This window comes from Nanorana parkeri, unplaced genomic scaffold (genome assembly GCF_000935625.1).
Source record: "Nanorana parkeri isolate BGI_ZX_2015 unplaced genomic scaffold, ASM93562v1 scaffold550, whole genome shotgun sequence".
Lineage (NCBI taxonomy): Eukaryota > Metazoa > Chordata > Amphibia > Anura > Dicroglossidae > Nanorana > Nanorana parkeri.
In genome coordinates, this window is record NW_017306818.1 from 129,124 (window position 1) to 149,271 (window position 20,148).

General features: G+C 42.6%; 1 protein-coding gene across 1 annotated transcript in view; it reads right to left on the reverse strand.

Annotated features, from left to right (window-relative positions):
• Positions 1-12,082, reverse strand: part of ZMAT2 (zinc finger matrin-type 2) — a 45,644-nt gene extending 33,562 nt beyond the window's left edge. The window contains exons 1-3 of the mRNA XM_018561902.1: positions 12,034-12,082; positions 6,222-6,315; positions 3,676-3,802 (exon numbers count right to left, since the gene is read on the reverse strand). Of these exons, the coding sequence (XP_018417404.1) occupies positions 3,676-3,802; positions 6,222-6,315; positions 12,034-12,051 (239 nt within the window). The 5' untranslated portion in view covers positions 12,052-12,082. The remainder of the gene's footprint in view (positions 1-3,675; positions 3,803-6,221; positions 6,316-12,033) is intronic.
• Positions 12,083-20,148: the final 8,066 nt, after the last annotated feature.

Here is a 20,148-nt window from a genome sequence, read left to right on the forward strand (position 1 = left end):
GTCGGGGCCGCAAATACATTGGGGGGGGGGGGGGGGTATGGGTGGTGGAGGGATCCTTTCCATTCTGACACAGTTTCAAGATAAAGGTTACTGCCAAACACAGGAAAGAAAGTCAAGCCAGTTAATTTACACTGGCATCTAATGAGGAAAATCAACTGTCAATCAGTGATGTCCCGAAAGGTAAGCACATCATTTATGCTTGTCCTGATGGTTCTGCTGCCGTAAACTTTGTTATGGAAGGATTCTGCTAGTACTCTGCGGAGTACTCTGTTTTCTAAACCACTGTCAAATAGTTTTGGGACCATTCTCACCCTCACTCCTCTTTATTCATTTTTCATTACCAAACTTTCATTAACCAGTTTCTCTGTTTTTCTAGAGATGGTTGAATTGCATATTTCTTAACAATACTGCTAAACCTTCGTGAATCAGTACTGATTGGACCTTAAAAGAATTGGGTGGTCCCCGAAAAAACTTGAAAATTTAATGTTTAGTGAAAAAATAAAAATAAGTCACAGACAATACTCAACTGTGTTGTTGCAAGTGCACTGGTTTACAACTTTTCTGTTTGCTAGTGTCCCAACCTGCTGCAGGCAGCAGTATAACCAGACTGTTTCTGAATTCCTGTGTCCCTTCATGGAGGATGGTGAAATGTTTTTTTACCATACGTAGAACAGCATGTGAATGTAGCATTAATCCTCATTGCCTGTTCTCGGGACACCCTTTTGGTGGGACAAGAAGTGAGTGAAATGTTTTTCTCCATGGGGGACAGCAATAAAAACCTGACAGTTACCTTTCCACAACTCTTACAAATTTAAAAAAATTACATTTAAAAAAAACAACAAAAAAACCCCACCAACAATTGGGAAACAGGGGCAAAACATTCTCACAATAAAACAGGAAGAGCCTGAACAAGGACTTTTATGCCAGAAACACAAAGTATTATATTATTAGGGCTTTTATATTTTATAAAGCAAACACAGAAAAATAGAAGAAGCTGCTATCTAGGGATTGCTGGAGACCTGTGAGAGGGAACAGCCTCTATACACAGGAACCAAAATAGCAAGAGGAATGGCGGGAGTCATTTAATATATGAACAGCACATGTTAAGAGTAAAAATTAAAATGAAGCCTTGGAATGCATGCAGGAACACAATGCCTACATGATCATGGCTTACAATTTTTCATCCAGGTATAGCACCGTGTCCTTGTCGTCTCTCACACAAAGCCTGCTGCATCAAAACATCAGAACTAAGTTCACTGTAGTTGCTTCATCACAGCAACCAAATCAGAATTAACCCCGCATTGGAAGACAATCTGAATGTTGGTATCAAGCTGAGAAAGGAAGTTACATTGCAGATATTAAGGAAGCAGACATACCTGCCCAACATATGAAAAGCTTTCTGGAATATGATTGTAGTGTATTGCATACAACTCAAAATAAGAATCTCTATATAAAAAACAGCCTTGTTCTGTTAAGGCAACGTCTTTTTCACCTGCTGCATTAAAACCGTTTTCTTACAATTTTTTCAGTCCTACAAGTAAGGATGACCTGTGTCTAATAATCAACTTCTAATCTAAACTGAGCTACTACTATACAGAGATCACTGCAAGTATGCCGTCATTCAAACAATATACCTTAACCCTGAGTTTGACATATTGCATATGGAACTGCAGTCTTCTTTTAGTCCAGGTTCACACCTGGGCGATCTGTGACCGTGCGTAATACTGTGCCGTCACGTAGTCTCCCACCACCGCCGATCTCGCTGGTAGTGCCATTATTTTCTGATGGCATCCCAGTCGCACCAGGCGGACTGGGATGCCACGCGGCAATCGCTGTGTGCAGTTGTGCACGATCGCACAGTCCCACTCACTGTATGTATGTATGTATGTATGTATGTATGTATGTATGTATGTATGTATGTATGTATGCACGCACGCACACCTTTACATTTTGGACAGAATGAGGCAGTCTTAAATCTCCTGGATCTCTGAAGGTGGCCACAAACAGGAAGGTCTCACTTTTCTTTTCACTTTAATTTGTGTTAACATTATGGTTTCATTTTTCAAGTGGACTTTTCATGACACCCCTGAATGCAAATGTTTTAAATAAAAAGCCACTAAAAGGAAAAATAACTGAAACCACAGACATCGCCATGCTTCATTGCTGCCTCCCGAGAGCTGGGCACAAGAAATCCTATGAGAATAGCAGCACAGCAACGCTAAACTCTTGAGAGAAGCTTTCTGAAAAATGTTCTACATCAGACACTTATCACTACTCATAACATAGTAGTGATATAGGGGGCCAGTAAAGGAACCACAGGAGCGCAGCCACACAAACTCTGCTGCATGTGGACAATTCTTCAACAAGTTTATTACTTGGAAGAAAAAAAAATTAAAAAAAATCAGAATTCGGCAGTATAGCCAATGTGAAGTGTTCATTTTAAAGCTTTTTTTTGCAAGGGGGATTTCTTTAAAATAGCAACAGGGTCACTTTAGGCCTTATAAGTATGAACAAGAATTAGGATTTCACTTTTCGTATTTGAGGCTCCTAATAAATATTGTAGTCTTCAGTACTTTGATGGCTTTGCTTACTGTTGTGATATTTTTGGATGACTGTTTTTTATCGTAAATAAAGCTTTTCTAAAGACAAAGCTTTTTGAATAGCGCAGGGAAGGATTATTGTCATTTTTAATGTCCAATTAAGGAGATTTCCTATTTTTTTTAAATAATACTTTAATATTTATTGTCTTTTTATTACAGGTGCTAGAGTGGCCAAAATCAGCAAGTTCTCCGAAAAAAGTAAGTCTGCATTGAGAAAACAAAAGTCCAGTCACTTCCATTTAAGTACTATTCAGCTACAATATATTAAAAAGGAGAATTATGAGGAGAGTGATTTTCAGTCAGCCTCATAATCTGAGCCGGCCTGTGACAAATTGTCACAGTTCGGCTCAGTAGATCGGGAAGTGAGCGAACACATACTGTCGGCTCGCTCACTTCTCGATCTATGCCTGCAGAGATTCCCCCCTCCCCTGTCAGATCCTCCAATGCTTACTGGTCGAAACGGACGGAGAAGGGGGTGGGCACAGCTGGCTCTGCCTCTGGATAGGCAGAGCCAGCTGTCAATCCCGCAGCTGGGTGGATCAAGGCAGTATTGTCGGGATCCGCACCGGCTGAGGCGTCTGAGTATATCGCGAGCTGTAGCTCGCGGTATACTGAGCTTGGGGGTCACAGGAGAACGCTAGTTTGTATTCTCCCGTGACCCTATGGGGAAATGCCCTGACCCCCATAGTTCTCATTTAAAGCACGTCTGTTCATGTACCAGATTTATAGTATGCTCCTACTTTCTTCTTTGATATGACAACCTAGCTCTGAATTCCTAAGCACATGGTGACAGCCCCGCCTACCTAATTTCTGATGGTTTACAAAGAATACAGACCTCTCCTCATCCCCCCACACAGGCAGAGAGCACAGGAAGTTATCACCTGACACGATTTCTGGTAAAATCAACAGGTATTTTTTGCATTAATCAAGCAGATATGACAAAATAATTTCAATTTTATTTTTTTGCAGCCCAAAAGGCAGCAAATAAGAGTTTATTGTCATAATTTACCTACAGTATTATTTTTTCTTGTGTTTAGAGAACATTCCGCAAATAAAAGAACAGCAGCATTCTTACCCGCCCATCTCAGATTGTGGAGTGGTCTTTGTAATAACAATGGTTTTCCCCAGCTTAGACTCCAGGTCGACTTTGTAGTCTCTATGCCTGAGTAATTCTCTCTTAACGGGAGGCTGAAGTGGTTTTCCTACAAATAAAAGAAATGTTTTATAAATTGCATCTTTCTCCATTTTGTAAAATGCATGCAAGCCATTTGTAAAATGAAAGGCTAAAATAATATGACAACATTTCACATTAAGACTGGAGATATGCACATAGAAGATCAGAAAAAAGGTTTGTTCAGAAACGAAACTTGGAAGTTCATCCTGAAGTGTGTGATCGCATAGCAAGAGGAAGTTCCTGCTATGTACTTTCATCTGTTCTGGGATATCTTTGGTGCCCTTGGACTCATCAATAGTATATAAAATGTCGGCACACCAGACTGCTGGTCTCATAAATTCCTCATAATGCATCTGAAGAAGAGTTTCTGTCTCTCCTCACCATACTGATAGTTCTACATTTTTTTTTAATAACAGCTCATGTCCTTTAGTAATAGAATCTAAACTTTCCTGTCATTTTCCTCTGCTGGTTTATATCTGAACAATCAAATGGGTCTTACTCGACGAGCGGTGTTATCCCATAGAGTGCAAACAGCAAAGTGCTCATTCTTAAAGTCCAATTAAAGTCTCAAACCATTTTTCTCTGTATAGTGATTTGGTAGATGTTGTTTTTTTTTAAATTGTTTTTCCAAGTGCAAATCTGTTTAAAAAACCTTTTTACCTTGAGCTTCTTGCCCTCCCACTCCAGGGCTCAGTGTGGACATAGATGAATAACAGCCAAACCACTCTTTAAAACATCCTCCTACAAACTTGTAGTGCTGAGGAAGAGAAGGTATGTGTCTGACCAGGTCTGATAAAATAAGAAGTGCACTAGTCAGTGAGCCCAAACTCTGGTGCCTATGGGACTGCACCATGTGCCTAACTTTTAATATTAAACATGATAGGTATTCAGTCAGACAGACCCTGTACTATTTCTGTGACATCAACTGGGTTTTAACCTAATAAACTATTGCAACCAATAAGAATTAATCTTATACTGGTCTGATTTCAGAAATAATCTTTTTTGACTGCTACACTTCTTTGCATTCTTTACACAATGAGGCAATTTGACCAATAAGGCCCACTATGACCCATTGAGTATAAAATGGCACCATCATATCTTCAAACCTAACGCCCTGCCCCAAAGTACACCAACTCATCTCAATGGGGCAGCACAGGGCATTCTACTCCCCTCTTGCATCATAAGAAACATAGTAACCCAGTAATGCCAATTACCAATTCCTAACAATGGCCTCTTGTCCTAGCAATTCATTCTGAATCTACCTCCAGGCAATAATGCCAACACCAAGCAAAACCAAGTAGTCAAGGCAATTAAATAATTACAGCTGCGGTAATCCTTTACTGAACACCTGGAGCTCTAGCACAACCACCAGCTAAAAAGACAATTCCCTAGATATTAGCATGGCATATGCAAGGGTGCTGACTAAAGGTGCCCATACACCTTACGACCATCGCAAGACTTTTGTCTTGCGATGGCCGTATGCTTATTGAAAGCTCTTACGATCTGCCCACCTTGGACGGGCAGATCGTACTTGCAATCATCGAAAACCTGCCCCACTGAGGGGCGGGCTTCCGATGACCGCAATGCAGAACGGGCAGTGTGCGCGTGCGCACACCGGCACGTTCTGCAGCTACCGGACGAGCAGGCTAGAAACCCGCCGACAATTGTACGATTCTCGGCGGGTTTTCGAGCATGTTGGTTCGACAAAAGACGTGCGACCGTACAGTAGAAACGGTCGCACGTCTTCGTTCACACTGCTCGATTCTCGTACGATCGCGGGATTTCGCCCGATTCTCGTACGAGAATCGAGCAGTGTATGGGCACCTTTAGAGTAGAATGCTGCAAAAGGAAAACTTTATTATTATATAAGTATTTACAGATGCAGCTTGGTGCCTGCTTTTATCTTATTATGTTTGCTTTACATGTTTTGCATAAAAACAAGTCTGCGCGGAATAAACACAGTCTATTGGATCTCACATAGGAAAAAGGCTACTGAACTCCACATTAGTAGGTCTAAACTTATGTCTACATTGAAAAGACAAAGCATTGCCTCACACAGAGCTAACATACCATAGGGCACCCTATCCTACCCCTTGCTGTCCTCCATCATTGCAGGACACGATGCTATGCTACACATTACTTGCATGATGTCAACCTTACACCCCAGCATAACAGGACTAACCCACTAACTCTTCAGGGTCATGGTATACAGTCTTTCTTGATTACACAAGCTTGTAGAGTTCAGTTCTGCTTTAGGATGAAACAATTTTATATGACTGGTTGCTATAAGTAACAGCTCCAGATTGTATAAGAAAGCCATTGCACATTTTTTTTTTCATTCACCATGGTGGCCCACAGACTGAAAATAAGTGATGCCAAAGGCAGAAATAGTTACTTTTCGGACATGCCTGCCACAGCAATGTTCAATTTAGAAGCAAAATACAAACCATCTTTCTTTTCTCGCTCTTCAGTGATTCGTTGCTGGGCAAGTTTCTCATATTCATCTTTGTCCCACTTTCGACGGAAATCCGTATTTTTAGACTGTAAAGAAATGGTGGAGAATTAAAACCTATAATAGAGACTTCATGAAAAGAAAAAGAAAAGCACAACTATAAACAAACCAATAAATACATAGCTGAAAACATAATTTCTTGATAAGTCTTGTGATTCTAAAGCTGCTCATACACCTGAAGATTATCGTACCATCGCGGGATCACCCGCGATTAGGTATGGGCAGGGTGCGAACGCATTTACTGTACAGTCGCACGACTTTCTTATTACGAGCACGCTAGAAAACCTGCCGAAAATCGCATGATTTTTGGCAGGTTGTTAGCACGATCGCAAGACGAAAGCCGCATGGGCCGATGATCGCAAGTACGATCTGCCTGTCCAAGATGGGCAGGTCGTACGAACTTTTAATCACCTTACAACCATCGCACAACGAAAGTCGTGCAATGGTTGTAAGGTGTATGGCCACCTTAACATTCAGGATTATAATTTAATTGCTCTCTGCGTCACCGCAGTGCTCATTGGACAGAGGTGAAGATCCTGATTATTTGTCCAATCACCAGGCCGGAGGCAGCATCGTGACAAGCTGAATTGCCAAATAAAAGAAGTAAGCATGTTAGCTGCGGAGGACTACAGGGGATGTGTTCTTGACAGCCAGGCCATGTTGGAAATAAGTGAATGACACTAGTTGTCATCCAGACCAGAAGAAATAGGCTGTGCAGAAAAGTTTGAGATGGTTAGAAGCATAGTGGCATGATACGATCAGAATGTACTGACAACAAAGTGAGGGGACACAAGGAGTTTGCTAAAAGTTGAGGCTGGCATTGAGTTTTAAAGAGACACTGTCACCTTGCTCATTCAAGGCAAAGTGACACTGTTTTTGTAAAGGGCACCCTCAGACTCAGTGATACTCACCTTTGCCAACGCTACCCCTTTTCCAGCAACACGTAAAGTTTCTAGGAAAGATGGAGCATGTGACAGTGCTAGGGGTCTAGCACCATCACACGACATGAGGCGTGACCTCGCCACTTCCCCGTTGCCTGACACCAGACAACACTGAGAATTTTAGGGCTAGCTGCAACAGATGAAAGAGTGAAGGGGAAGACCTGCAAAACTGAGTATCGGTGGGATCTTTAAAACATATAACCAGTCTCAAGTGGGGTCATCACCGCACTGCAAGAGTTAACTGTTTATTTGTGTCTGCAGGATTGGGGATCAGGAAGTATACGTCCTCTAGACTCCAAGACAGTTGTTGGCACGCTGATATCACCACGTCTAATGCTGGAACCATAGGCCTGCATTATGCATGAGAACGCTGAGGGACAGTCCACAAGTCAATGCAGTGCAGGGGAAAGCCCACCGCAAGGGTACTATTTTATTGGTTTTTTTTAACCTGGAGATAGGTTATAAAGACACTGTCACTTTACCCTGAATGGGCAAAGACACTGTCACTTTACCCTGAATGGGCAATATGACAGTGTCAGTTTAGGGAGGGCTGGATGACTAAAAGCCATGTGACACCAGTAACTTTGTAGCAGCTACAAACCTCTCTGCTTATTTTCTCTGGCAATTTGTAGCTAGTTACAGAGTTGCTCCTCTATCTGGCTAGAATGCAGGAACAAAGCACTGGTGGGCCATGAACATTAGGGCCATGAACATTACAGCTGCTTCGTATAACACGGGTCAGCACAGGATCCTGAGGCTAGGTTCACAGCTAGGCGACTGAGCTGGTGAGCTGTTTCTGCGGCTTTCAATGCATTGAGATGTCTACGAGACCCAAACCGTGCAACAACCGCCCGAAAATAGCTCCTGCACCTTTTTGTGCGACAGGTGATTTCTACCACACGGCATCGCAAAGGTTTGAACAGCTTCCATAGATTTGAATACAAATCTCTGTTTTGTGCGATAAAACAATACAAAATCGAGGCTCTCAGTGTGAAGTGCCAGTAACCAGGCATGGACTCGTAGGCATGGATCCTGTAACTTTTTTCAATTTAGTCAACACTTACAACATTGAACAGTAGAAAAAAACAAAAAAAGTCATAGACCATAGCAGAGGTACTGTAGGTGTCATGTGCATCTCTACCTGTGCTGCCCTAAACAGGATGAATACTTGGGCGTCTCTGCACATCCCCACGCAAGCATTTTAATAGGGGGATCTGGTCTAGTGAATAGTGACGGCAGGCAACCAAACTCGATAGGAGACTGACTCGAGGCAACCGGCATTTAGTAACCCTTCAAGGGGAAGCTGATTTTTTTAAAAGCTGCTCACCGTCCTTTGAAAGTAAATCACACACGTCCAGGCAACAGGCATTGGACCCATCTGAACGTTCAAATACTTGCAGAGGATGGCGAGCAGCAAATTGGTGGATTTTTAAGAAACCATTCACTGGAAAGTGAAGTAAATGCAGTCTTCCTTTTGCAGGTATGTTTTACATATATGTGACCCTAGGACAAATCTAAGCAGTGGGCGGCCCAGTCGGCTCGACAAAGCCTTTAAATGAAAAATCGAAAGAGGTGGCAGGTGAAACGCTGTTCTCTAAACAAAGCAGGAGTAGACAAATGAACATGGAAATCAGGAGCCAGTCTGCCCAATCTCGGAGCCAACAGGATTTTGTTTTAGGAGTCAGCTCCATTGCGAACAACTGGAGAAAACCTCAAAATCTAGGAGCCAGCTGTGATTTTTAAAGAGAATTGGTCTACCTGGCCCCTGGAATTTGTTCAGCCCTGCTTTACAGGTGAAACTCGAATAATTAGAATATCGTGCAAAAGTAATTGCAGTAAGTGCTGCAAAAGGGGCCCAAACCAAGTACTGAGTACATATGCATGCTTGTACTTTTCAGAGGTCCGATATTGTTCTATGTACAATCCTTGTTTTATTGATTGCATGTAATAATCTACTTTTTTGAGGTTGTGGATTTGGGGTTCTCGGGGTTTTCATGAGCTGTAAGCCATAATCATCACAATTATGACAAATCACGGCTTGAATTATCTTGCTTTGCATGTAATGAGTCTATCTCATATATTAGTTTCACCTTTTAAGTTGCATTAGTGAAATAAGTGAACTTTGCACGATATTCTAATTATTCGAGTTTCACCTGTATAGCTTGTGGTTGTAGAAATATGGAGGCTGCCATTGTTAATCCAGACAGCTTCAGGGCCAGTTCACAACAAGCGCAGAGCAGGTGCAGAGCAGTTATAGACCGGATCAAAACTGCGTCTAAAGTATTTCAACGGTACTTTGGGCTCTAGTTCATACCGCAGCGTTCAGTTCCAGAGCATGTAAAAAAAGACTGCAGCAAGCCATATTTTTCCTGCCCTGGAACGCATGCAAACGCATCAAAAAAGCATGCAAACGCACTGAAAGCCCATTGTAGGCTAAAACAAATGGCCCAGAACGCATTAACAAACGCGGCAAAACGCACTGCATGTGCAGAAACATGCAGATCTGGTCTGCATTTGGTGTGAACAAGCCCTCAATGCTTTCAGAGTTGCTGACCTAAAACAAGCAAAGGGACTGAAATCACTGACAGTTCTAACTCAGTCATTCAAAATACTGAAGCCAGTGGAATAGTGTGACAGCTAACACTGGCCATACCCTCCTCATGTATCACTTCTCCCTCCCTTTTAAGCCCGTGACAAACTGCACGCATAGCCGTGCAAAGCTGTCCGGCACGGAGCTTTGCGTGCAGTGTGTGAGCTGAGTGCAGGCGGATGATTGACATGCACCTTCAGCCAATCAGCTCGTGTGTAAAAACCAGCCAGATGTCGCATGCCGAAGCACGTGTTTATACGCGCGAGCTGATTGGCTGAAGATGACATTTTTCATCTCGGCACGCTCCGCTACGCAAGCTCTCGCAAGCTGAGCTGCCGAGGAGAAAATCACAGGACACACTGCTCGTGAAGGCAGCGCACCACCGCTCCGTGCTGCTTTGCATGCAGTGTGTCACAGCCTTTAGATTGTAAGCTCTCAGGGGCAGGGCCCTCCTTACCATTTTGTCTTGAATTGTATTGTGATTGTAATGTCTTGCTTATATTGTAAAGCGCTGCTCAAACTGTTGGCGCTATATAAATCCTGAATAATAATAATACCCTGTTAGAACGTCTTATAGCAGCTAGACAAAAATCAATTATTAAATTACCTTTTGTCAAAGGAGCCAGGCTGAAAACTGCCAGCCCAACAGTGACTGCAGCCAAATAGCAGGTACTGCTGTCAGAATACAATAGCCGCAGTGGGAGATTCGTGCGGCCACACTGTTTAGTATGAATGGAGGAATCTGTTGCATTTCTTGGCTTCCGCCTAGCGTATGGCCTGTTTAAGCAAGTACCATTTTCAGAAGGAGAAGGTCAGCAATGCCAGCCATGTCTCCATATCTAGGTAAAGCCCTTTTGTTCTTTCATTCTGGACAAGGTGGGAAAGGCTTGGACCCTCTTATTACGTTGAATTATTGTTATGTCCCCTGTGGGGAGTTTCCTTTCTGATGACTGTAGTCACTCAGACAGAAAGCGATGGGAAATCTAAAACGTTTGCGTTGTCCCCAGAACAAGAAGTCTAAAGATGGCCATACATAGCTCAAATTTCAGCCAATTTCTGCAGAACCACCCGAAAATTAAGCAGCGGCCCTGTCAGCTCGACAACCTTTGAATGAAAAATCGAAGGAGGCGGCAAGTGAAAAACAATTGTCTGAACAGCAACTGCATCCAATCGGTTTAGTAGTGATGAGCCTGGGCTTGGTGTAAATCCAGTGCGCCCATGCCCAAATAAAACTATGATCGCCCCCCCACCCCGGGCCCATCAGTTGTGGAGAGGTGCATTCCCAGCCTCACACCTATATGTCACAAAGCAGAATGCCCCTGCCACAACTGCCTCCACTGACTGAGCCAGGAGGGGGAGTAGCGGTGGTCAAAGTTTTGAGCAGGCTGGGGTGAACTGGGTCCACACAAACCCCAGAGTCATTTCTACTGTTACAGTATTCTGCAAATGCAGGCGGTTGTATTCAGACATCTGGCGCCCACGACTATCCTCACAGTCTGCAGCCGATTGGATGCACTCGCTCTTCAGCCAACAATTTTCTACCCAACTCTTTCTATTGGCCTTTGGAAGTTTGTCAGGAGATAGTCCTCCAACCACGCTACTTAGTGTGGATGGGAAAATGTAGTGATTTCTCTTGTTCAGCAGAAATCTTCCCACATATGTACACCTTACAATAGGAACTTCACCCCACTTTGGGAGATTTCCTCCAACAGTCTGTTTTGCCTGCAGAGGGGAAATTTATTTTCATTTCCTCAATGGTACTTAAACAGCAAAAAAATAAACTGGCAAGTGTTCAGCACTTCATTACTCTATGCAAAACAAGTTCTGGCTACACATACACATTAATACTGATTCTTATCTAGAATTATGATGGTACAGAAAGAAACAACATTCAAACACTATGGGAGGAATTTATCACAACTGGAGCAGACAGAACCTGGAGCAGCTGAGCATAGTAACCAATCAGCTTCTATCTCCAGTTCAGCTTTGAAAAATAAAGAGAGAAGCTGATTTGTTACCATGAGCAACTGCTCCAGATTCTGCCTGCTCCAGTTTTGATGAATTCCCCATTGTCTATATCTATGTGCTGCCAAGCACTGCTCTATGCAGACACTCTGAAAACCACTCCGTAGATAGCAATAAGTCGCTGCCCACTTCTCCAACCCCAGCTTATGCCATAAACACACAACCAATGCCAATCCCCAGAAACCCCTTACCCCACTTCCCGACGCCATCTTGCCCCTTGCTTTGAAGCCTACTGTCGCACTAGATGAGGTAATGAGAGGAAACTCCGCCCCCGTCGCCATGAGGGAATTAGCTCCGCCCCCTATAAACAAAAGCGTTCAGCTTTGCGCTTCCGTATTGCTGTAAATGTATATAAACCTAAACTGGTCAAATTACACCGAACAACCTTGAGTTACATTAGCATTATAAAATAGATGTATATAATAAATAAATTGTGATAATATGTTTGTAAATTTACCTCGCGTAGTGGACACTAGAGCGTAACGTGTGCTGTAGTTCCGCCATCTTTGATGTGGGCAAAGTGACATTTGATGATAAAAAACTGAAGAAATATCGCGGAATAACGTTTTACATGAGTAGGTGAAATGTGCTTATGTGCGCACTATATAGGCGGCATTGTGTGTTATACAGTCTTGGTGGTTCCTATGCTGGGCAGTGATGTCAGTATTAATTCATAGCTGTTCCTGCGATGGGACAGAACGAGGTCTGGAAGATCTGCTTCCTCTGGAGGTGACACAATCACATGGACTTCAGGCAGCAGTGGCACTGAAAGAAAGCTCAGGACCTTATTAACTGTTTTATAGTGCACTTGATTTAGTCTGACGGATCCATCTGAGCTAATATAGACTTTGATGAGTGTCTGTGCAAGTCCATGGGCTGAAGAACGAGCAGTACAATTTAGGAGGACAGCCCTTGTATGCCCATGTCAGGTTGTAGCCATTTTTATTTTAGGTAAGTTATACCTTAAAGCTGAATTCCGGGACAGGCAAACATTGGCTCAATACAAGAGGCATGTGTGTTTTTATTTGTGTCTTGGTGTGCTTTGTGTATTTCTCCAGATCTGTGCAGTAATATAGTGTGGAACTTTGCCTCTGTTTAGAGCTTCCTGTCATAAAGACCAGTCACTTCTGCTCTCTGTCCTTGTGCAGGATGACTGGTATTGTCTCTGCCCCATCCTGTACTTTTCTGCAGGGAGCCTATAGAGGTTGGAGCCTGCTGGGTCCCTCCCACAGCTCTGCTCTCTCCACAGGCCATGTACAGCACAATGATGATGTCACTGCTGTATTTACATGGTAATATCTGGGTTTTTATATGTATTATGTGCACTCAAAGTGGATGTATATGCTTTGTGGCTATTGAGGAATATATTTAAATGAAGGTTTTCATGCCCAGAGTTCAGCTTTAAAGCAAGTATGTGTTGAGACCTATGCGTAGATTCCTGTTGCGCTTTGACATTTTTTAGGTGCTTGGCTGTCATGCTGATCTTCTGGCTTCAAACCCAACTTCAGCCAAAGCATGATGTGGAATAGTGGGGGAGGGGTAAAACCTTTGTCATGTTATAATTTCTGTCTGTGTCCCCTTTGGGAAGATTTCCACTCACTTCTTGTCCCAGTGACATGGGTACACAGGAACAGGAAGTGAGGAGAATTTGCTTTATTCCTCGTTCACATCTTTGCGATTAGAAATGCTTTGCCTGTCACATGGCAATGCATGACTAAAAGGCATTATTTTCTGTAGGGCATGTTTACACCCATGCAACACGCTTTCTGGCAACTTGGAAAATGGTGCAGGTACTTGTTTTTGTGCAGCATAGTGTGTTTTTAGCCCTAGTGACGTCAATGGGATGCATGAAAAAATGCATGTATTATGCATATTCATGCGTTTTAGCACATGACAACAAGCCACCGTCATCTACCAACTTTATTTCCCCTTCATTGGCAAAACCCAAAACATATAACACATGAAAATGTGCAGCAAAAATGCACGCAAATGTGCATGCACAAGTGTGAATGGAGGAGGAATTGGAAATAATGCTGCTTATACATGCTACAGATAGTAAGGTCGGATTCACACCCTGTGTGTGGCATTACGTGGACATTGACACGTGCTAAAGCCCAGTTTACACTATTGCACTGTGTAAGTGTATGCACCTTACGCTGCAAATTAATGTGTGTTGCGTTAGGGGAGCTCATTCATTTGAACAGGCTGTCTAACCAAAACACACCAAACAAGGATCATACAGCTCCACGAAATCCCCAAACGCTCTAATAACCAAAACTGGACTCACACACCATATATGTCCCAGGTGCAGACTAAACGGTGCGTTCTCACCTACAATAACTTCTGACTTCAACACAGCCGCACTCCACATCCTCTTGCATAAAATCGGTCTTTATTGAAGTAAGTCAACAAATATACACCATCCTAGCAGTCCTCATGTGCGAAACCTAACGCATCTCACCGCTGAAGCTTAATCATATCTCGACTATTAAGCCAGAGTGGTGCACATAAGGACTGCTATGATGGTGTATATTTGTTGACTTACTTTAATAAAGACTAATTTTATTCAAGAGGGCCCGTGGAGGGTGGCTGTGTTTAAGTCAGAAGAGCATGTAGCGTTTTGGGCAGAGCACCGCAACATAAATTATGCTTCACTGCAATGCACACCCCTGAGCAAGGTGTATTGGGGTGTCATGTATGCCCATTCTATGGAGACTAGTGTTTGCTGTGTGCTGCAGGGGGTGCTTTGTACTGTTTCAGTGAATTACACCGTTGACATTTTTTTTGCATTGAGTAGCATTGTGGTGACCAACAGTGGATTTAGGTAAGGTCTGGTGCAATGCAATTGCATTTTCTACAACTCACCTCAAGTCAGTGCTGTACAGGGCACATAGAAAGCAGTGGTTTTCTGTGTGTCCTGGCAGTGACCTGTGTTGTCTTGTGTAGAAAAACACAGGCGACTGCACATAGTGTGAATGAGCTCTTCAGAATGAATGGCACCGCATGTGTATGTATGTATGTATGTAACTTGCACTCCTGCAATATGATGTGTGATAGGTCCTTAAATGCACTTGGGTTGTCATGCGTTGACGGGTTTTGTTTTGTTTTGTTCACAGCAGGAGCCAAAATACGTTATTTTTCTTTTCTTCACATGTTGTGCACTGTGATGTGCTGTAACAGATTGCAGTGCATTGACCTGCATTTAAATGCCGCATGTAAAATTTTCACCCGCCGCACACCAACGCAACACATTGTTGTGAACTGAGTTCATTGGAAACAATGGATCTGCGCTAGGCAACACAGTCCAATGCACGTGGCGTGAATGAGCTCTATATGCAAGGTTCTGAGCCAGACAATTCAGGGCAACTGCAACAGAATTCTCCACAATGGAGCTCCGAGTTTGAAGAGCATTCAAGTGGAATTTCCATGTTATGTCTTGTACTTACAGTTTGTATGACCGCACGTGAATGCAGCATGTGGAGTCCCAGTTCGTAGCTCAGAAAACTCCGGGAAGACTTGAATGAAGTAAAAATCAGTAATATTTATTGGGAAAGCAGAGAAGGGTTAGAACTGCTGTTTTGTTTATATTGCTGTTTTCCTGTTACAGTGCCCCTTTCCCATCATATTTTCTCTTGGTGTCAAGGAACAGGAAGTGACACTGACAACAATAAAACCTGACAGAGGTTGTAAAGTTTGCCATACACGGCTCAAATTTTAGCTGTGGGTGACCCTGCTGACACTACCCTGGCTTAACAAACTTTGAAAAATCAAAATGACCCGCCTAAAAAAAATCGCGCATACAACGGAGATTCATCCATCCGCGTTTTTTAGAGTGGATGTGGAAATCGAGTGCACAAAATAAATCTTTACGTGTTTAACCATTCCCTACTTATCCCAAAAACAAAACAATGTTTTTCCAAAGTTTCATTTAATCTAAGTATACCCCCAAAATGGTTTTGTTTGTATTACTGACTGGTTGTCAAGTCAATAATTAACTCCTCACAGTGCCATATTAGGTGCCATCAGAAGATGTACATTTTGTCAGTTCATTGAGTTGGAATTTAGCACACTCCCATACCACAAAACCTCCTCGCAACGTTTTATTGTGCTCTATTTGATTCTGTTACGAATAAGTACATATAAGCCCTATGATACTGGCTTATGAGCACTTAAGAACAGTTCCTTTCAAATTCATTTCATTTTGGGGTTGAGTGAGTAAGTTTTTGTTTACCGTTGCATCTTTCCTGCTGATCCTAACCCCCTTCTCATTGCATGGCCGGAATAGGCTGAGCTGAGTGTAAGCTAAACCATTCTTGTCACAAGAGCATCTTCCATATATTGTTGTGGAGAGTACAATAGAGGGCATTGTAACACCATTTCTGTGTTTTGTGTAGGTCTGCAACTAATGATCATTTTCATAATCAATTAGTTGGCTGATTTATTTTTTTGATTAAATAAAAATTAATACCATAATTTATTTAAAATAAAATACACAAATGCAGAGTTACAAACATAAAGTTTACTACAGAATAAAACGGTATGCACATTTTTTGAAATCGCACTACACTGGAATGCAGGGCATTGCAGTACCACGTGTTCCAGTGCGGGTATTACACTGCGGAGTCGGACAGGAGGTGCATTTGGGATCCATTAAAATGAATGGCACCGCAACGCACCTCCTGCAGCAAAATTTGTCAGGCCAAAACTTAAAATTACTTTTCCTACCTTTTTTTATATATTTAAAAAAAAAATTATTGTATTATATTAGACATTTTAAATAATTAGTTTCATGGATTTAAAATAATATAAATTGTAAAACTGTAAGCCAATATCATAAAATAACCAAACTTTTATTTAAAATAACACAATAACACACCAAAATTGGGCAAGAAATACAAATATATGCAGTGTGTATATATATATATGTGTGTGTGTGTGTGTGTGTAGAGGTACACCCGACTCGTGTTTCTGTTAGTATGTGCGCGTTCGTGGGGGTGGGTGATTTTTAATTTTATTTAACTTTTTTTTTACTTAAAAGGAGAACTATGGGGTTAGGGCTTTTCCCCATAGTTCTCCTTAGGGTAATGGGAGGACACAAACTAGCGTCCTCCCGTCACCCTAAGCTCAGTATACCGCGAGCTACAGCTCGCGGTATACCGAGACGCCGCAGCTGAAGTGGATCCCGACAATTATGTCTGGATCCGCCCAGCTGCTTGAGTGACAGCTGGCTCTGCCTATCTAGAGGCAGAGCCAGCTGTACCCGCCCCCTCCCCCGTCCATTCCGCCAGTCAGCGCTGGAGGATCTGAACGGGTGGGGGGAATCCAGCCCCTCCCCTGTCACGGCTGAGAGCCGTGACAGGATCGAGAAGTGAGGGAACGCCGGTATGTGTTCGCTCACCTCCCGATCTACTGAGCCGACCTGTGACAGTCTCATTGTCACACGTCGGCTAGAACTATGAGGTGAGTGAAAAGCACTCACCTCATATTTCTCCTTTAACTTCATTGCTATCACATGGTGGGGCTCACAAGCCCCCTATAACATAGCACATTGGAGGTGGCAGGTTCTCTTTAAGGTGACATTGGGGTTTCAATTAGACCCCTATTGTCACCTTTGCACTTCCTTAGCTTTAGCTAGGGAAAGGGCAGCGGCCTGATGAGGCAGCTGAATGTAATCACAGCATACAGTGGCTGGGAGCAATAGCCAGCCTGCTATTGGCTATTTCAAATTTCAATAGCAGGCTAGCTATTGCACCCGCCCACTGCCTGCTGTCAATCAGCAGAGGAGGGAACTGGAGGAGAAAGTACTCCTTCAGGTCCTCCTCTGCCGATGACAGCAGGCAGTGGGCGGGTGAAATAGCCAGCCTGCTATTGAAATTTTAAAATAACCAATAGCAGGCTGGGTATTGCTCCCAGCCGCTAGATGGGTACTTGACTCCGGCTTTATACTGTCGGCAGAAGAGGGGGCACGGGGGAGCTGCTGATAAAACTACGCATGGGGGCAGCAGAGAAGGAAACGGGGAGGACAGAGGAGGAACGGGGCAGGCAACGGTGGAACGGTGAAGCAGCGGAGGTACTGGGAGGACATGAGTCTGTGTGTGTTCCAGTCAGTAAGAGTACATGTACCCCTATATGTTATGGTCTCTGAGGAAGGTATCTAAATGATTTTTGAATAATTCAATACTCTCTGCTGATACCACTGCTTGTGGAAGAGAGTTCTACAATTTTGCTGCTCTAACAGAAAAGAATCCCCTACGACCCTTGTAGTTAAATCGGTTTTCCTCCAAGTTTAGTTGGTGGCCTCTAGTCTTTTTTTAGGGAGTTTACAGTAAACAGTTTATTACTGATATTAGTATCATGATTAACCTCCCTGGCGGTAATCTCGAGTGTTGTTCGGGGTTAATTTTCAGTACCAAAAGCGGCAACACCGAGCCACACTCGGGATTACACTGTAGTGTCACTTACCTTGTCCTACGAGCCCTTTGGTGTCCTCCCGCGGGCATCCGTCTTCAGTGTTCCTTCCCTGCAAGCGCCGTCATCACAGGGGGGCGGAACCCTCAGGAAATTCAAAAGTGAAAAGTAAACAACATGACATGCACACAATACATTGTAATCCTTGATGATTACGTTACTGTATCAAACCATTTCACCTCAGCTTTGTCCAGTGCCCTGCCTGCATTTTTACCATACTTTCTGCCTGGAAACATGAGAACGTCCATGGCATCCAAACATATTGCACCCTTGTTTGGACAAATTTCAGTGTTTTTGGTTTGATTTATTGAATTCAATTTATTATTATTATATTATTATTTTTTATGACTATTTATAATTATGTATTATATTATAATTTATGATTTCGTGTTTCAAACTTTATCATACCTTGGATGTCTACTAGACTCTTGTTTGGACAGATTTAAGTGAGTTATTCCTAAGAATTACAGGCCTACAATATAAAACCACAAATGTTCATGCAAAACAATACAAACTTAATATTATCAACCTTGTCTCATAGCTTTGGTACTCCAGCCCCTTAATTAGTTTTGTTGCCCTTTGCTGTACTCTTTCCAGCTCAATTACATTCTTTCTGTGAATTGGTGACCAAAATTGAACCGCATAATCAAGATGAGGCCGAAACAGTAATCTATAAAGTGGCAAAATGATTGTTTTGTCTCATTATAGTACATTCACTTTTTAATGCACAACAGTACTCTACTAGCTTTGTTTGCCACAGCCTGGCATGGCATGGCATGCTATTGTTTAATCTGCAGTCAACTATGACCCCCAAATCTTTTTCCACTTCTGACTTCCCTAGTGTAGTTCCCATTAACATGTATTCTGCATGCCTGTTTTTAACCCCAAAATGTATTACTTTACATTTTTCAACATTAAACCTCATCTGCCACATAACTGCCCACTACCCTATTTGATTCAGGTCCTCCTGTAATGTTTAAGCTAGTGTCTATTGCCCTCCCAATTGTAGTATAACCAGCAAACACAGAAACATGGCTATTAACACCTTCCCCAATATCATTAATAAATAGGTTAATCAGTATTGGGCCTAGCACAGGACCCTGGGGCACGTCATTTACCAATACTCTCTGGTAGAGCTGCAGCTAACGATTATTTTCAAAATCGATTAGTTAGGCGATTATTAAGTTAGATTCATCGGTTAATCAGATAAAAAATAAAATACATTTTAAAAAATGGCTCCAGTGATGGACTACTAGTTTGTATTGAGATTGTAGTCCATCACAGGAGCAAGCTTGGAGCCGTGGTGTGCAATATAGTGAAATGAAAAGTGTAAAATTATACAGCAATGAATGCAAAATGGCACCAGCTATAGAGGGCTACAAATCCCAGCAATAGTACATTATACAGCACAATGCAGAATACCACCAGCTATAGAGGAATACAACAAATCCCAGCAATAGTACATTATATCTGGCGGTATTCTGCATTGCGCTGTATAATGTACTATTGCTGGGTTTTGTAGTCCTCTATAGCTAGTGGTATTCCCCATTGCGCTGTATAATGTATTATTGCTGGGATTTGTATTCCCCTATACAGCGCAATGCAGAATACCACCAGCTATATAGGAATACAACAAATCACAGCAATACAGTATACATACAGTGTATAATGTATTGCTGGGATTTGTATTCCTCTATAGCTGATGGTACATTGTGCTCTATAATATAATATACAGCACAATGTACCATCAGCTAGAGGAATACAAATCCCAGCAATACATTATAGAGCACTATGTGTGGGAAAGTGCAGGCTTACCTGAGCAGTCTTCCAGCAACTTG